Source organism: Phodopus roborovskii, unplaced genomic scaffold (assembly GCF_943737965.1).
Source record: "Phodopus roborovskii unplaced genomic scaffold, PHOROB, whole genome shotgun sequence".
NCBI classification, from domain to species: Eukaryota; Metazoa; Chordata; class Mammalia; order Rodentia; family Cricetidae; genus Phodopus; species Phodopus roborovskii.
In genome coordinates, this window is record NW_026126433.1 from 55,714,191 (window position 1) to 55,732,561 (window position 18,371).

At 42.6% G+C, this 18,371-nt stretch overlaps 1 protein-coding gene across 5 annotated transcripts in view; it reads left to right on the top strand.

Moving 5' to 3' along the window:
• The window catches only part of Gpatch2 (G-patch domain containing 2), a 143,108-nt gene extending 125,023 nt beyond the window's left edge, over positions 1–18,085 (top strand). For 4 of the 5 annotated variants that reach the window (XM_051186527.1, XM_051186526.1, XM_051186529.1 and 1 more), the window contains 2 exons: positions 8,042–8,130; positions 14,852–15,107. In XM_051186527.1, coding sequence (XP_051042484.1) covers positions 8,042–8,130; positions 14,852–15,072 — 310 coding nt within the window. In that variant the 3' untranslated portion in view covers positions 15,073–15,107. Of the gene's footprint in view, positions 1–8,041; positions 8,131–14,851; positions 15,108–18,028 lie in introns of those variants that run through there. The other variant, XM_051186530.1, reaches the window with a different exon arrangement.
• Positions 18,086–18,371: the final 286 nt, after the last annotated feature.

Consider the following 18,371-nt stretch of genomic DNA (forward strand, 5'->3'; position numbering starts at 1 on the left):
GAGTGCAATGATGTAGTTAATCCTCCTTGTTTTAAAATCAACCCTATGCAGCAGATATCCTGATTATCCCCCTTACCTATGAAGAAAAAGAGAAAAGGGTTGCATAATTTTCATAACACAGTGGTAGATAATGTACCAGTGTTGTTTCCCAAATCTTATTTCTCATCCCTGTGAAGTTATCTTGAGCTGGAGATGTATCTCTATGGTAGACATGTGCTTACAATGTATGAGACCATGATGCAGTCCCCACCATGACTTGTGTGTGTGGTGGGGGGTGGCAGGTAGTGGTAGGTAGCATTCTACTTTGATATCTTAAACACTATTAAAATTGCCTTATTTGTGTCCATAAATGTGCTAACATTTTGAAATCACAACTCATTGGATAGCTGATCATCTCGCATTTAATTTCTTAGATTAAAAAAAATAGCTGTGTTTATCTTCCAAATGTATATAAAGGGGAAAAGAAACAGTGTTTTACATTTTTAAATGGTTCTTGTAGCATGGTGTTTTTCTTCATGAGCATTGAAAATAGATCTTTTAACATAGTAATAGACCTGAATTGGGAAAGTTATAAAGGAAATTTGCTTCAAATATTTCAATGTCAAAAGTAGTCCCGAGTATAAGCAGATACGTTCTAGCTTTCCATGGATTTGGATTGCATTGAGTTAGGGATGCTACCATACTTTGACTCCTGGCCATGTTTACTTACCCAAAACCATTTGGATAAGACTTTTTTTAATAAGAGGGGGGACTGAAAGCATTTCTTCTACAAAACCTACACTGAGATGCAAGATTCTGCAGAATGACAACCCTGTAGAATAAATGAGCACACAGTTATCATACCTCATAGCCTACAACACTCACAAAGAAACTTAAAGAGTTTTGTTTCCGAAAGTAAGCATATACATATTAGTGAAATTGGAACCAATAAAAGTAAAAATTGTTCAAAAGACAAAACTCTTGTAAGCTCTGGGCATGCCTGGTTAAATTTCATTCAATAACCATTTTATAAGCATATGATATTTAGGATGCACTTGCTGAGGGAAACAAATCAGATGTGTCCCCCTCCCCCCTTCAGGCATATAGTCTATGCAGAACACTGGTCCATGCTGTGGTAACTGTAGCTTAAGGGAGAAGACACAATGTTTTGTTTTGTTTTGTTTTGTTTTGTTTTAGAGAGATGAGCAATTATTTTTGCAGAGAGAGGTGACAAGACCCTTGATTCTCATAGACTTTCACTGGTAAGCAGCTTGAATAAGATTCAGCTAAATTCGTTTTCATATGGTAGCATGAACATACTCCAAAGTAAGTGCCTATTTACATATTTCACAAGTTTCAGACATTCTATCCTGTTAATTAGATAGTATGTCAGTATGAAGATAGAAGTCGCTGCCGTGTTGTCCTTACTTTTTTGCCGTCTTACTCCGCAAATGAACTTTAAACAGTGACATTACGGTGGCTCCTCTGAGTGGGCACAGTCACTGGACAGGTCATAAAACCAAAACTGAGCTCAGTCTGAAGCCTCTGTGTCCCAGCCCATCATGCTAGGCCTCCAAGGAGGCCCTTTGAGAATGGGCTATATGACTTTGTATTTTGGTTAGCATCTAGTAATTAATGTTGAAGATTTGTTCATTGTTGAATGTGTTTGAGTGAGTTTAAATAATAGTTGGAGAAATACTTTTTTTTTAAATGCCTATTTCATCACTGACTGCAATGTTGAGGGTACAACCTTCCAGCAGTTTGATTCCTTGTGTTTTTAACAGAAGACAGTAGCTTGTTAGCTTCTGAGAATTAGACAGTCGGCCTGGAGTTGTTTCCACATAGTTAACTGACAGATCCTTCTCATCTGAAAACAGCTGGAGGCCACCGTGTATGGCAGGTGCAATGATAGGTGTGCTACACTGGCATGGGTAGAGAGAAAGCATCTGTTACTCAAGAAACAACTTAATTGTTATTTTAAATGGCCTTTATTCTTTCCTCATTATAGCTCCTTGATACAATTGTGTGCATATGTGATGGTTTATTGCATTGTGTGGTGTGTCTTTAGGGACAGGTCACTGAGAGTCCCTCCTGCTGGACTGTATGGCAGAAAGCTTTATCTTCCCTTAACTGTGTGAGCCTAGATAAATTATGGTCACCTTTCTTGTGCCCTGGGCTTCTTACCTTCAGAGTTGGCATGATAATGTTATAGAAACACTAACTGTCATTGTGTATGCAATCTGTGCCACATACTTCACAGAAGAGCATCTAAAATCTTCCCCCAAACCATTAAAGTCCATACCAGTTGACAAGTGGTGACTGAACTTACTCCAGGTCTCCCCAGCTCTAAGCTTGACAGCCTTCAGGACAAATTCACTCTCGACCCAAACAATATGCAGTCGTCAATACCACTGTTTCTTCATTTATCTATGATGTATACCTTCTTACAGACTTATTGCAAAAACACCCAGTACTAATGAGAAGGAACATCCCCGTGAGATGCCAGCACACAAAAACGGTCACTAGTGTGAGCTCACACTGTTCTCAGAGCCTTTCACCCCGGCACTTGTGGGTGTCCTCGTTTGAGTGAGTCAGTTGCAGGTCTGGTGAAGGGAGGAAAGCAGGGGAGTCAGTCAGGGGCAAAGCAGTCACTCGTGGGTTGTGGTAAATGTGGGTTCTTGGAGGGCATGTTATTCACACTTAGATTTTACATTTTCTTGTTCATCATATTGTACTACAAAAGGTACCATATGTGTGTTTGTGAGAGAGAGACCGAGAGAAGAAAGAGAGATTTTAAATATTAAATAGAAATTGTCTTCTTTCTTAAAACTGTCTCTTTGTAGCCCGGGCTGGACTGGAATTCACTATGTGTCTGGCCTTCAACTCATGGCAGTGCTCCTGCCTCAGCCTCTTGGGTGTTCAATTACACATGTGAGCCACGACACATGACTAAGTGGCCAGTTTTGGCCTCCCCCTCCTGTTAGTCAGGAGTCCCCTCCCTGCTAGTGGGTCAGAACCAGGTAGGATCTTCCCTAGGAGGGAGGGCACATGCATGGAATTTCACACTTGATCTCGGGGATGATCTCCTAGCCATGGGGAGCACAGTAAGCTAGCTCCCACAGCAACCCCCAGATACAGAGCAGAGAAAAAAGGTTGGGAAAAAAGGGAACAGGATTAGAACTCTGTACCTGGGGCAGCAGAGTCTAATAGGACAGATGTGTCAGTAGCAGCTGAGAGGGTCTGTGGGCTGGCGGGAAGAGAACTTTTAACAAGAAAATTCAGATTAACAGACATGGCTTGCTGAGTACCAATGGAAAAGCTGCTGCAGGAATCTTAGCAGGCCCAGAGTGTGAACATCGGGGAGACCCTGTCAGTAACCTGTTTCTGAAGGAATAAGATATGGAAAGATATGATAAAGCCAAGGCAGCATGAGCCCTAACACTGCAACCAGTCACCTACCTCAGGGCACTGACCTAAAATATGATACATCCAAGGAGACTTGGCATGGGATTGAGACAGAATGTAAAGCCAAGTGGCCAAAGTGTGAGAGAGTGAAGGCAACAAAACCAAGAGCTACTGTATGATAAGTCAACACTTCCGAATGGAGACTTGCTGCATGTGTCCTGTGAGATTCGACACAAGAAAGGGCTGGAGAGAAAGTTCAGTGCCCCACCCTGAGAACAAGAATTGGATTCCTCAGCACCCACACAAACAAGGTCTATCTATAATCCCAGCTCTGGGGAGGTGGAGACAGGAAATCCTTCAGGCGTGCTGCCCAGCTAGACTCACTGAATTGGCAGCTCAGTATTCATTGAGAGACCCTGACTTAGCAGGGAGCAGTTAAGAGGGACATAAACTTCTGGCTTATTCATGCAAGTGCACGCGCGCGCGCACACACACACACACACACACACACACACACACACCACACATGTGGGGTGGGGAGGACGGACGGATGGACGGAGTAAGGGGCTTTGAAAGAAAACACTGAAACATAAGGTTTTAACTCCTTCCTCATCCTGTACAAACAGATTGTTTGAAAGTTCCTCATACTTGATGTGCATTGGGGTCCAGAAGGAGCAGAGCTCGAGCCCACCCCTGTCTGTTCAGTTTAATCTGTGGAGACATAATGACACTGGGTAAGGGGGGGTATGTGGATGTTTGAGTCTAGAGAGGGAGGGTCACACAGGGCTGCATTTCCCAGTGCTGTCCATCCCTCTGCCACCCAGGCTTTCCTCCAGTGACACCACAGACCTGCCTCACTTCTGTGCAGCTGATGCCCTGTCCAGGCGGATATTGTCCCAGCTGACAGTGAGTGTTCTTGCCAAATGCCAGGGCCATGGTCACATCTGCTTGTCTCTCTCTGCAGCTTGTCCCAGGCTGCTTGGGAACACATTGTATCCAGGGGGCAGCTTTTGCAAGGCCTGATGCTCTGAAAAGACTCTAAACGCGTGCCGTGAAGAGACAAGCTCCCGTTGTCTTGCGTTTACTGTTATTGTGTTTGACGTGGCCTGCCTCCGTGCTGTCAGCCCCTGTCAAAGCCACGCTCTCCGGCAAGGTGCTTCTCCATAGGCTTTGTCATCGTTTTGTTTGATTACTCTTTCTTTCCTCCAGATGATAAGATGTCCCGTTTTCTACTGTCACACCATCTGAAAGGCTTACTTGCAGTAAACAATGGGGATTAGTCAGGCACAGTCTGCTTAAGCAACAAAACAAAACTAAAAGGCTTCTGGGTTCTGGCTTTCTTATGTTTAATAGAACACCTCATGGGAAACCTCATCTCCAGTCATCCTCAACAGAGAAATCAATCCAAGCAGAGTTCTCTCTTTGTCCTTTCCACTTAGATGACAGGAGAGTCTAGACTGCACCATAGACTGGTCCCTGGAACCCAAGTACTGACTGGGAAAGCTGAGCAAAACCATAAACCAGCCTTCATCTCCTCCCTCTCTTCTCTTCATGGGCAACTTCTGTAGCTAATACAGATACACAAATCTATTTGTTGCCAAATTTTTTTCAGGCCCTTAAAAATGGATCTTAACATGATTCTGAAAATTTTTGATATATCCATGGGATATTATATTGCTCTTAAGACACCCGGGTGCCCCCCCCACTGACCCCCACTCCCAAACCAAGCTCTCGGTGTGGTGCTTTGCAAAGACAGATGGCCAAGTAAATAGTCTGAAGACACAAGTAGCCTTTGTGACATTCATTGACTTTAAAGTCATAGCTGCTGTGTTAGCAGACCTAGCTGTTTGTACTGTCCCACTACCCAAGTCTGAAACGAGGTAGGAGTGGGCAGCCTGTGCTGTGGTCAGCAGCCCAGATGCCCCCACGTGCGGGGCACTCGTTTTCCCATGAACTTTCCAGGGCCCACGGGCTTTTTCCTTCTGGCTCACATCTTAGGTCGCTGAGTCCATTGTTTCAGACTGTAGTCTCCATGCAAGGTCATTACCTCTTTGTGTGCCTGTCCTGGGTGGGCAGAAGAGCTGGCTGAAGATGGTACTGTTTGCTCACAAAAGTTCTAGAAGAGGGTAGTATTCTTGAAGTCTGTCTCCCACAATCCTATCAGTGGGCCTTGCTAATAAATTTTGAAATGTGAGAAACCTTTTAAAGACAAAAGTGGCTTGGGAGTATTTTCAAGCATTTAAATGCTTGGGCTCTGAACACCTATTGAAGAACAGTGTTGGGTAGATGGGTAAAGTGCTTGCTGTACATGGCTGAGGAACTGAGTTAATATTCTGAATGCCTACATAAGAAGCTGGGTATGATGTCCCAGGTCCATAACCCCTGTGCCTGGAGAGGAGAGGAAGGCAGATTCCCAGTACTCAAAAGTAAACACCAGGCTCACACCAGGCCAGCAACAAAAGAGAAGATGGTCACTCTTCTGAGGAACTTCATCTGAGGTGGACTTCTGGCTAAAACACATGTGCACATTTATATATGTGTGCATGTGAACACACAAGCAAAAAAGGGTGAGATTTTTTTTTTAACCAAAAAAGTAAATTCACGACTGTTATGAGAATATAAAATGGAAGTATTGGAGTCTGTTGACTTCATTTACAGGGATAAAGCGGCTGTTACTGCAATTTCAAAGGAAAAGCCAGAGAAGCACCATTGCATGTGGGTTAAAGAAGAGCTCTAATTTGCAAGTGACCTTGAAAGGGGCTTTCCCACAGCCATCCACTTGGCCTTCGAGAGCATCTCTTCACCTTTCTGTAGACAGGAACTGTTTCTTGTTGCTTCTCTCTGTGCTCTTGAGAGTTGTAGCAATATTCTGATAGAGTTAGAATTCAAAGAGTAGACTCCAGAAGCATAGCTTTTCCATTAAAGAAAACCCCATAAAGGGTGTGTGTGTTTCATGCAAATGCTTAGGACGGTTAGCACAGACTAGATGATAGAATCTCTGCTAGTGTGTAATGGAGCTGTCGCTGCCACCATCATTACCACTCCTGATTATTTTGTAGTAAGAACTGAAAGCCCCCTTTCCCTTCATGTCCTCATTTCTTCTCTGCCCTCTGCATTTTCACAACCTGCTTAAAGTGTATGCTATGTTCATAGTGCACACTAGTGAATGCTTGCTGAACTAATTGTGTACAAAAGTAATGGGTCTCCATGGTTTCCTTACAATGAATAAAATTTTATATGATTTTAAAAAGCAAATATTATCATTAACATTTCTTGATCATAGCGCAAGATTTCCCTCTCCAATCTAATAGATAGGTTATAGTTTTGCATGACAATAACCACTTGTGAGCAAAGCAAAATTATAACTGACTGAACTAATTCTTTTAAATGGAGATTTATTCTATAACAAAGAAACAGTGTGGATTCAGTATAACAGGAAAACTAGTGGCTGTCTTTTTCTTACTCTACTATTTGTCTATTCTGCTGACTGTATTACTTACCTCCCTCATCATGGCTGCACCTATGTTTGAAACGATTTGTTCAAATGTATACAGTTTGCTCAGCAATGGCTTTTCATCACATTTAAACCTATATATGAATGTAGCATAAGTATGTACCGCTATTTTAATTATACCACTTTATTTCTTTTCATTTCTGATATATGTGGCTGTTTTCAATTTGGATTGTTTAAAACCTCTGCAACTACCGGAAACCTCCATGTAAAAATAAAAGAGCATGTGATTTGATAAATACATTTCATTTATTTCTGCTCTGTGGTCTTCAGTCCCTATCCCAACCTCACATCAAGGATTGTGGTCTTGGGAATGAGTGCAGAGCCCATCTTTGGCTTACAAAGTCTGAACACTTAAATCCTCCCTTTCTTTGCACTAGCCCTTTTGGCTTCTAATTGAGCCATTATTTTTTTAATTTTTTTTTTTTTTTTTTTAATTCTAGAAAACTAAAGCTAAGCAGAATTGGATAATTGTAACTGGTTCCAAAAACAACAAGGCTCACCCTGAGTTCTTGTATGCCGTGTCTTTACACATTTGTAGCCTCGGATCAAGAGAGACTTTTGGAGCGCAGCAGCCGGGCATCCATGCAATTCCAATTGTTCTCTCCTGACTCGTAAATAATTAAGCAATTCTAATTGTATGAATTGTAAGGACAGCATCACCATTTCCTTCCATCTATTTAAAATGTTTTAAAAGAATTCACTGCTGCATAACATCCGAAAAGAAATTGATCATACTTTTCCTGTAATAAATGCTGTCCTGACAGTAAAGCATTAGCAACCAATTGATAACCTAGCAACAATATTGTGATCTCTTTAGATAATTAATCTTCGCTATTTTCCTGTCAGAAGCAACAGTGCTTGATTTTATGTTGAGCCAGAAAGATTGCCAGTTTTGAAAATTAAAAAGCATTCCTTTTATATTATTCATCCCAGTAACAATTTATGATGGTGCATTTAGCTGCTGAATGCTTGTCAACAAACGTAATTATGTTTCGATATAAACAAGATTGGTGGTTTTACTATGCAGCTCCATCTTTGGTGAGAATGTTTGATTTAGGTTGAGATTATACAAGCTGTGTATTTATGTGTCATTTTCCCCCTCCTTTGTTAATACTTTTTATTTCTTCTGATAATTACTTGTAGGCAAACAAGCATGCATTTAGGATCCTTGTGCACAGGAGACATCAAAAGGAGAAGGAAAGCTGCCCCTTTGCCTGGACCCCCTGCTGCAGGTAAAATGGAAGGGGTGGAGTGGAGCACAAATGCAGACCCCATAAATCACCAGGGATAGAACACAGGCGATCGGTAATCACTCTCCCTGCGAGAAAGGCATGGTTGCAGGAAGCAGGAATGCAGATTGATCATTTGCCTTTACATTAGAACTTATGTATAGTCCGTTCCTTGTGTGGACCTTGTAAGTAGCTAATCAATGAGACACGTGCTGTGCACACACCCAAATGGGTGGAAAGACACAGAAACCTCCAACGCTGTGTCTCTGGCTGGCCTGAAGAGGTTTTCAGACTTGCAGGGGAAGGAGGGAATAAGCAGGTGAAATGAGGAATAGCTCACTACCTAACACCATTTGATTACTAGACCTGAGTGGTGGGTATAGGGTAGTCACTGACTAACTGCTAAAGATGTGCTTTTTCCTCGGCAATGCCCTGAGCATCCTGAGAGTGTACATATCCTGAGGATATTTGTAGACCTCCTTTTGCTCTTGTTCCTCCCTTTTATTTCCTCCCCATCTCTTCCTTTCTGAAGTAACCTGCCTGCCCTTGGTACAGTTGAGTGGTGTACATGTAGGCTCAACAGCCGTGCTCCAGTTAGATCACTGCATACAATGTAAGTGAACGTGAACTTGTGGGATGTCATGAAAATGTTTCTCCTATGTTGGCATTAAGAGAGGATGTCTTGGGTGTCCCTGGCAAAGATCAGAAACAAAGCTAGATAGGCTATCTGTCACAAATGCCATCTAGTTGTCAAAAGTATCATGCCCCAGAAAAAGAAAAGACCAAGAAGGGGAGGGGGGGGTAAGTGAGTGATAGGTCAGCAGATCCCATAAAAATACATCATGTGCAAAAATAAAGATATCATAGCAAAACCTATTATTTTGTACAGTTAACATACACTAACATAAAGTGAATTTAAAAAGAACCCTCTCTGTTCCATATACTGACTTGAACCCAATCTGTAGAAGATGCATCAGCTGTTACTGTGGAGAAATGTAGAGTATTCCTGAAATACTTGTAACAGATAGTATCTACCCATAAGGAAATTCAGCCACATTTTAGATCAGATAGATGTGATAAGATCTTCCAGTGTCTCCTAAGGCTGGGATAGGATTCCTCACCATCCCCATTCCGGTGAACTCTGACCTCAGTGTCAGAATCCACAGAAGGACATGTCCCAAGAACATTACTAATGGTCCCATGTGGCCACAGTAACAAAGCAGAAGACTGGGCCAGCCCCTGACGCTTAGCACCTATGTGAAGTGGGGATAGCAGGTGCTTGAAGAAGAGATCATATAGTTCTTTGTACAGGAGAGTTTGCATCCAGAGCTCAGGGTATCAGAGAAAACCATTGATGAAGAATTTTAAATGCAAACCTTAACTGTAGCGTAAAACAGTCCTTTGTCCATAAATCTGTGCTAAGCTTGTGCCAGCATATTCTGGATACCATATTTCAGGTCTTTTAAGATTTGAGATTTTCATTTTACTACTAGATTTTAGCTAATGGAAAAAAGTTCATAGGCATTTATTGTGGTGAGCTTTTGTCATTGTATTGGTTTTTGGTTGGTTGGTTGGTTGGTTGGTTGGTTGGTTGGTTGGTTGGTTGGTTGTTAAAAATGTATGTCATTCATTTTAAGTGTATTTTCAAACCTAGTACAGCAGTTCCTTTCTGGGAGGAAGAAATGCAGGTGTTTGGTGCAAGTCCTTAGATTTAAGAGAAGACCTTCTAACACTAATGACCCAGACCTGAGTGAAGGTGCTTATCCAGATGCAGTCAAAAAAAAAAAAATTCATAAATAAATACCCGGACAATGAAGTTAGACATTGAACAGCACCTTGTCCCTGAAATTGGTGTTTTCAAGTTCTGGAGTAGAGTTCCTCAAAGAATTCAAAGTCTCTAGCATCTATACATTTCCAAGACTCTTCTGGCTTGTAAAATTCCTCTTGAAAAGGTATTCTTCAGGCTGGAGAAATGGCTCAGTGGGTAAGAACACATTCTATGCAGATACCAGTATTTGAGTTCAGATACCCAGCAGCCACCCAAAAAGCCAGTAACTCCAGTGCTGCAGGGGACAGAGACCAGAGCATCAGTCACTAGGCCTTGCTTAACACATGCATCACTCCAGGATCGTGCGAATAAGGTGGAGTGTCAGAGTGGGCACCCAATGCCCCCTCTGGCCTACGTGTGTGCACACGCACACACGTATGTTCTTGCTGTGCTCACAGGTCCTTGCAGGCCTTCCCTGCCTTCACTCTCATGTCACTTTTAGTCGGCATTGACTCTAAATGAGGAAAATTCAAAAGAAAGCTCCTCATATGAAATAGGAAGAATGATGAGGTGGACAGGTGGATATTGCTTGCAATTCTCTCTGATTACTCTGTAATTTATTATGAAAACAAGCAGCAGATATAGAAAAGACTTAGCAAAACCTTGCGGGAAATGTACGCTTAGGAACTTTTCATTTGCCGCCCCACATTGGATATGTGTAAGCTGATGACTCTCAGCATGAACAGTGGTCTAATATATTCATGATAAGTGGCGTTGTCTGTAAGACATTCTGAACCAGATCTAATTGTGATGAGGGCTAAAGTGGAGAAAATCCCCGTCCTCTTAGCAGTTGTGCCAAGCAGAGTTAGTTCGGTCTCTTTCGAAGGCTACAACAGCCGGCTGTGGTATTGGTTACACATTTATTAATTGTGACAGGAACACCAAATTTATTTCTGTGCTTTAGTGTATGTACTGCTCTTTCACCTTTGTGTTCAGAATTGACAATGTAAAATGAACATTGATAGGGCTAGATATTGACTTTTTTTAATGTATGGCTTGTTCTCTGCCTCCTTCAAAGTCACATACCAAAGCCAGTGTGTGTCTCCAGCAAAGGATGTAGATTTACTCTTGTGAAACTGAGGAGTACTGAAATAAGAGGTATGCTGGCAGAGTGCATTTTATAGTCTACAAAATGTCGTCTGTAAAGGTGAGGGAAAGCACTGAGCAATAGAGTAAGAACATTGTCACCCTCTTACAGGAGGCCAGCAGTGGCAGCTTGGTCTTCGTCTTGGTAGAAGTCCTAGCTTATTAAGGATTTGACGGTAAAAATATTAAATACTTTTGTTGAGATATGATAACAACTACACTCAGGTATCGTTTCTCTACTGCACTAAGTTTAGTGCTGTTTGAAGTTACTGTTGCCTGGCCTGTTTGGTTTGCTGTAACCTAAACCTCTATTACAAAGAACACTCCTCCAAACACAGTAAAAGAACGTGTGTGTGTGTGTGTGTGTGTGTGTGTGTGTGTGTGTGTGTGTGTGTGTGTGTGTCTTTCATTTAGGGTCTCATCATTTAAGGAAGCAAACTGGTTTTACATAATATTTTCACTTTAAATTATTCTCATTGTTTGAACCTAAATGCAAGGCTGGCTGACATACTCAGTGGGTGTGTGCAAACCCTGCCAAGGCCTTAGGTTCCATCCCCAGCACCTCAGAATAAAAGAAAATAAAAAACAATTAAGATAGATGGATAGATAGGTAGATAGATGGATAGATACTTAAGCACATAGTTAGATTGATTTTTATATTTTTATTTACATGAAATATATGTGTAATATTACAGGTCAAATAATTGAAGCATTTAACTAACAGTAGTAACACCACAGTGTCACTTCTTGTCCCTAAAGTAGATACTAAGAACGTAATTACAGCTCATAGTTTTGATAACATAGCTAGTAATAGCCCTGACCCTCTGCTAGCTAGGAAAAGGACAGGAAAGAAGGGAGAACTGATAACCGCCTTCTGAATACAGGGCAAGGACAGGACAGACCCATGCTTGCTGTCATATGGGAAGCAGCCTGTCACCTCCCTTTCCAGTGGATGTTGATCCAACATCAATACAACACTTTAGGAGCCAAATTACTCAACAAGCTGCCAATTAGGCTTGCAGTCAGCTGGATAGATTAGTGACTAAGAGAGGCTGAGGCAAGATTTTCATCTCTTGAGCCAATTAGGCAAGTGAATTTCCCTCCACCTCACTCTGCTCTGTGCAAGGTCTGGGGGTGGGGGAGGAGAGGACACACTATTTCAGTAGACTCGGGGAACCCAGCAGACAGACTTGAAGCCTGGAGCAGGAAAAAGTTTGCCACGGCCCCACACAGAGAGTGCAGTCTAGGAAAGGACTTAAGAGATGCTACAGTGCTGGGAGCCAGAGAAAAGGGAGTCACGGCTGTGGGATGGGCTGTGTTAAGTCTGAGTGTTCGACTCCTGGGTCTTTCTCTCACAGAACAAGAGTGAGAGAGCAGGAAGGGGGGGGGGTCTTGCGGTCCCTTTGTCTTTCCCCGCTAGTCCTGTGTGGGAACACACACATTTAGAGGTCAGTGCCCTTTATTTTTCCTTCCAAATACAAGACATCACTTATTTGATTCTATTTCTATGGGGTTAAAAAAAAATTAAACAGCATTCTAAACAGTGAGAAAGAAGGAGTTCTTTGGCATTTTATAAGCACATAACTTTAAAAGAGTTGCCTCCACTGGCCTCCTTATCTCTGTGCCAGCATCACAGCCACACGCTGTTTTCCCTGAGTCACGTAGGACTTGGTCTGACCATTGTGCAGCAATGTCTAGAGCTGCTTTAAGTTGACCTATATTTCTTTCTTTTTCTCTTTTTCAATTAAATCTGAATTCCTGCAATCCTTTGTTCCAAAAATCTGTTCGACCAGATGTGTCGCCAAGGGCAGCATCAGACCTCTGACCTAAGTTCAGCTTATGCACAGAATTAAATTGACTTGTTGCACTCACCGAAAGGCTGGAGCTAAGCGAGTGTACTTACTTGCATGGTGTTCACCTACGAGTATGCTATTCATCTGACACCTACCCTGCAGCTCCACAAGCATGGGTGGCCACCCCATTGCTGTTTTGAAATATAAACTGAATTGGGTTTTTGTTGTTTTTTTGTTTGTTTGTTTGCTATATAACCAAAAACTTTAACCAAATGTTTTTCTTTTTTTTTTTTTTTAACTCAAGGGTCTACTTTCATTTCATTTATTCTTTCTCATAGTCTCATTTATGGTAGGTTTTGTATACTGATTCAAGCATGAGATGGGGTTAGCCAAGGATTTGGCTTAGACCCCAGTTCTTCTTCAAACTGTAGGTCACAGCAGGCTTTTCCTGCCACATGTTAAAGTGTGTGTTCTTACAGTCATGAGCATTGAACCCAGGGCCCTGCTCACGTTTGGCAAGCACTCTATCCACCACTGAGGTCCCCGGCCCTTCGACCTGTTTGAGTTAGCTAATAAGAGTGGGCCCTATTGAATGTAAGGAATTTCTCAAATGGAGAAGACTGTTACTCTTGTCCTGCAGCACTAAAGATGGAGAATATAGAAGTATGGATAAATAACTTACTGTCCAGCTGATGCTTGCTCTGTAGTAAATACTAGAGGGTCAGTTTTAACGTATGTCTGCAGCACTGCCTGGTTCTTCAAGGCAAGGAGGTCAACCCACTTTTCATTCCTCTGAACACCGGATAAGGGAGATCATTGGCTCTACACTGATATTTGTTGTCCACTATGAAATGCAAAGGTCACGTGTGCACACAGTTTAAAGAGCAGTAACAAATTTCATCCGTTCAACCCATCCACAGCAGAACTAGGCCACTGCTGTTGTCTGGAGCCCTTGGGTATTTGTTACTGTCAGTGTTGATGCTTGAGGGTCCCCCATGCCTTGTATTCATTTGAGGACAGTGTTCTGAATTATGGTGGTCGAAGGGTGTAAGCCTGATACGTTGAAGTCATCATCTTCAGTCAGGGAGGAAACACATCAGTGGTGATAGAAGGCTGGTGTGGGACTGGAAGGTAAACTGTGCTGTCCACTCGGGAGCCATTGAAGAGTGTTAAGTCATCCATTTCAATGTCTGTTTAGAACACTGACCATATTTCAGAGCAGAGACACCCCAGACTCAGGGACTGAGCTGGGCCACCATAGGCATCCTGAGGTTCTGTGAGGAGAGAGCTTCCCTCTGGTCTCAGGGAGAACCACCATGAACAGATCTTCAGTGTTCTTTTCCTGTATTGTTCCCAAGTAACCTGCTTCCCTAGCCATTAAAGCACAGACCTGTAGAAGAAGGTTGAGCGTAGAGTTGAGGGCTGTGGTAGACTAGATAATAAAGAAAGAGAGGGGTGTTGTGAAAATAAACTACCAGCTTGAGATAAGCATGGGGCCTGAGGGCAGATCACCAGCACCCATGTTAAAGCTGAGCGCTGCAACTTGGGCCCATAGCCCCAGCGCTGGAGATGACTTCCTGGCTTTGGGTCTACTTAATCACCAAGCTGCAGGCAGTGAAAGACACCATCTCAGAAAGTCAAGTGAAGAATAACAGGGAAGACCATGGATGTCAGCCTCTGGCCTCTGAGACATGCATATCCCTATATAGGTGTAAGTCACACACATAATTAAATTCTTAGAAATACAGGGTGCAACCAGTTATGGTTTGGCTTTATTACATTCAGAGTCCAGGGCAAATGGAAGATTTGGCAGGATAAGTTGCTGTTTCATTAACACAGCCCATGAAGCAGTGAAAACACCCAGTTGTGAAGCCCATCTGACCCTGTGGCTCGGTGCAACATAGGCAGCAGACACTGCTGGGTGCCTGTGTGGTGGTTAAGGGACACAGAGGCCCTAGGGCTCCAGTTCCTCAGCCCTGAGTAGATCTTCACCTGTGGGCTCGTGTTCTCATTTCAGGAATTGTGGGTGAAAACGCCCAGCCAATCCTAGAGAGCAACATCGGGAACCGCATGCTGCAGAGTATGGGCTGGACACCCGGATCAGGCCTCGGGAGAGATGGCAGAGGGATCTCTGAGCCAGTTCAAGCCGTGCAGAGGCCAAAAGGGTTAGGACTTGGATTTCCTCTACCAAAAAGCACCCCTACCAGCTCTGCCTCCACGTCGGGAAAGCCTGTCTGAGCAGAAAAGCAAGGAAGAGAACATGCAGTTTCTGTTCCCATGCCCCATTGTTCTAAACACGATCTCAGCGCTATTCTGTAGCTTCCCGGCTGCGAAGTGTCCTGCCAGTGATAGAAATGGGATTCCATCACAACTCATGGTGCTGAAGTACAACCCTCAATGAGCCTTTATGTTTCCGCATAATTTCCCGCAGTTTCTAGACGTGAAGAACAGTTTGTCTCTTATTTATTTTGATCCTAAACGTCCATTCTTTCTGCTGCCTTGCTCCATCCATGCATGTGTGTGATTCCCAGACAAACCAAGCCGGAAAAGATCGAGTTTCTCATGATGCCTACACTAGGTAGTTCTGTCTGCCTCCCTCCCACACCCTCCCCATCCAGGCATTCCTAAGCACATCTGGGAAAGGCTTGGTAAGCTCTCATTCCTTGACTTTGCCTCTCATAAGGATTTGCAGCAATGGTGCCCACTGATTCTTTTAGTAATGTAGTGTGAATTCACAGTGGGCAAACAATAATCAATATTTCCCTCGGACATTTGATGGAAGTTACTCGCGCTGTCATCATCACCAGAGTGCCCTCAACATTACGCCAATGTAGTTTATAAACTTTACCTCATTTAGAACATAAAATAATTACTAAAAGAAAACTGTATTTTTTAAATTCATGCTGACTGAACTGTAAACCCTGCCCTCCAGATGTCTACCTCTTCCCAAAGGCTGGTAATTTTAAGGATCAGCTTCAAGATGAAGAAAGATGATTTAAGGTTTTAGTCACTGAAGTAAATCATTAGACTCTTGAGTCAGTTTATTTGAAGATACAAGTAGCTTCCTCAATAACCAAGATGTCTGGCAATTACCTAACCTGCTCCCTGAGGAACAGGAAAAACTTAGAGGACCTGTCATTCTCAGATTAAAATACTTACTGTACAATTAAGCAAAGCAGCATGTTCATTCCATTCCATCACTGAGGTATTTCTGAGTCATTCACTTCATAATGTCAGAAATTCTAAGTTGTTCTCTGTTTAGAAAATACTGATTTGTTATGTTCTTCATTAAAAACACTGATAACTATTATTATTTACAATGGTCTCAATTGGTTCAGGAAAGGTTGAGATAGCCCACATAAGTCTATCCTTGAGCAAAAGTAGTACGGACTTCAACTTTGTGAATTGGAAAAAAAAAATTTTAGTATTTTTTAATGCAGTAGAAAAGGTTTCAGTGGATAACAGACCTTTCCTACGTGTTCCTCTAATGACAATGCAGCCTCCATTGTTTGGTTATCATCCTATCATCCGCATGTCTTCTAGGAACTGTCTTGGCTGGTAAGGAGTGGGCTGGCTAGGACAAGACAGGTAGACAGCTATGTGAGCTCTCATGCAGCACTTGTGTTGGGTACAGCACTGCTACTTGTCCCAGTTTGTCACTAGAAATCTGCCATTTTTAAACAGTTGTCTTCCTAAATGCTTATTGTATTCATGTTGGAGAGAAGCTGGAAGAGATTATAATAATAGTATTCTATACTCAAGGGTCTATTCCAAAGCTGTTTGCCTTTCTTTGTTTGAGTTTCATTTCTTGAAGGTCTTTTAAAGCCCTGGGATTTTTAAAGACTCTGTTTTGAGCCAGTGAGAAACAGTGAAGCCATTGCAGGCCTGGTTCCAAGCTTGAGAGGAAGTGGCTGCTATTTTCACTTTCTTTTGTTGCCCAGGATCCATGGAGCAGCCCACAGGCAGCCAGTAGGGCTTCCATAGATCTGAGTGCTTTCCCTTTGACCTCCAGACAGGACAAGCCTGCCGCTGCTGCAGGAAGATGCTGGCTGAGCTGCTGTAACACCAAAGTTGTACTTTTCACACTAGAAACTTGTTGACTCACAGGTGATTGAGAACAGTTTACACTCTTTTAGTGTTTATCTGCTTGGAGTAAATGATCAGTACTGACTTTAGAGGAGCCTGCCCCCACGCCACCCACTCTGCCCACAGGTACCCCATCAGCATCAAGTCCTTATAAAGATCAACAGGGTATGATGCTCTGTTGTGCCTAACCCCATTGAAATAGGAACCTTTCATGTAAACCAGGTGTCTGTTCAGGACACACACGATGCCCACTGGTTTGTGTTTAAGAGAGAGTAATAACTTTTTGTCAGCTGAGATGGGCTCACAAAGCCGTCATCAAGGCGGTTTGTGATTTTAGATGTGTCAATTATATCTCCTTTAAACAGTGTTGAGATTACCTCTGCTTCTTCATGAAGCTATCACGCTGCTCTGCAAAACTGACTGGTTAGGGTCTCCCATTCCCATCCACTCACTGCAGTAGCCAGAGAATATGAGCATGACCTCACAAGCAGTGAGACTCCACATTGTATGAACTTGACATCAGTCCAATGTGGACCGCGGTCCTTTTCCTTTCCTAAGGAAATGCATGAGGCTACACTCCCCTCGAATCACTCCCTTTTGTTTCTAAAGGAAGTAATGACTTTAGTAGTGGCCAGCTATGCTAACATCCACCTATATTCCCAGAAATTGGGAGATTTAAGGTAGGAGGATTGCCATGCACCCAAGACCAAACTAGTCTATATTGTGAGTTCCGGGACAGACAGGGCTACCTAGTGAGACCCTGTCTCAAAAGTAAATACCAGTGGAAATCTGTTGCTACGTGCAGCTTGCCCATAGATTGGGCTCCACGTTTGCACACAGTGGTTTGGGACTCCCGGCTGTAGTGATTAAGCAGACAGAAGTTAAGATGGCAGGGTTAAATATGCATGTGTACGCATGTGTACACACAGATGAGATTGCAGCCCACGTCTGTATGCTGTGTGCAGGCTCGATTGGTACATTCTGCCCTTCATTCGTGTTTAACATTTCAGATTGGTACTCAGTGCATTTCATTTTGAGCAGATGTCTCATAAGAGAAGAATTGTTGAAATACTTTTAAAACCATTCTAACTTGTATTTTGTCTTTCAGAAAGAGAGATGATCTACATTGGTACTGTAAAATGAAGTCATTAGCAAGAAATACTTTGAGTTTTTTGTAGAAAACTATTTTAGTTCAACAAAGAATTGAAATATTAAAGCACAGTGTTTAGAACATTATTGTTTGTATATTATTTTCTTCACCTTTTGTTCTCATTTCCTTTTGCTTTTCTGCGGTGGTCAGTATTGAACCTAAGACCTTCTGCACACCAGACGAGTGCTCTCTCACTAGGATACATCTCAAGATTGTCTCTCCTAACTTCAAAGCCATGCAAATATCATTAAAATACCTTGGAGGTATTATGTTGGGTGGTAGAGTACTTACATAGTCTACC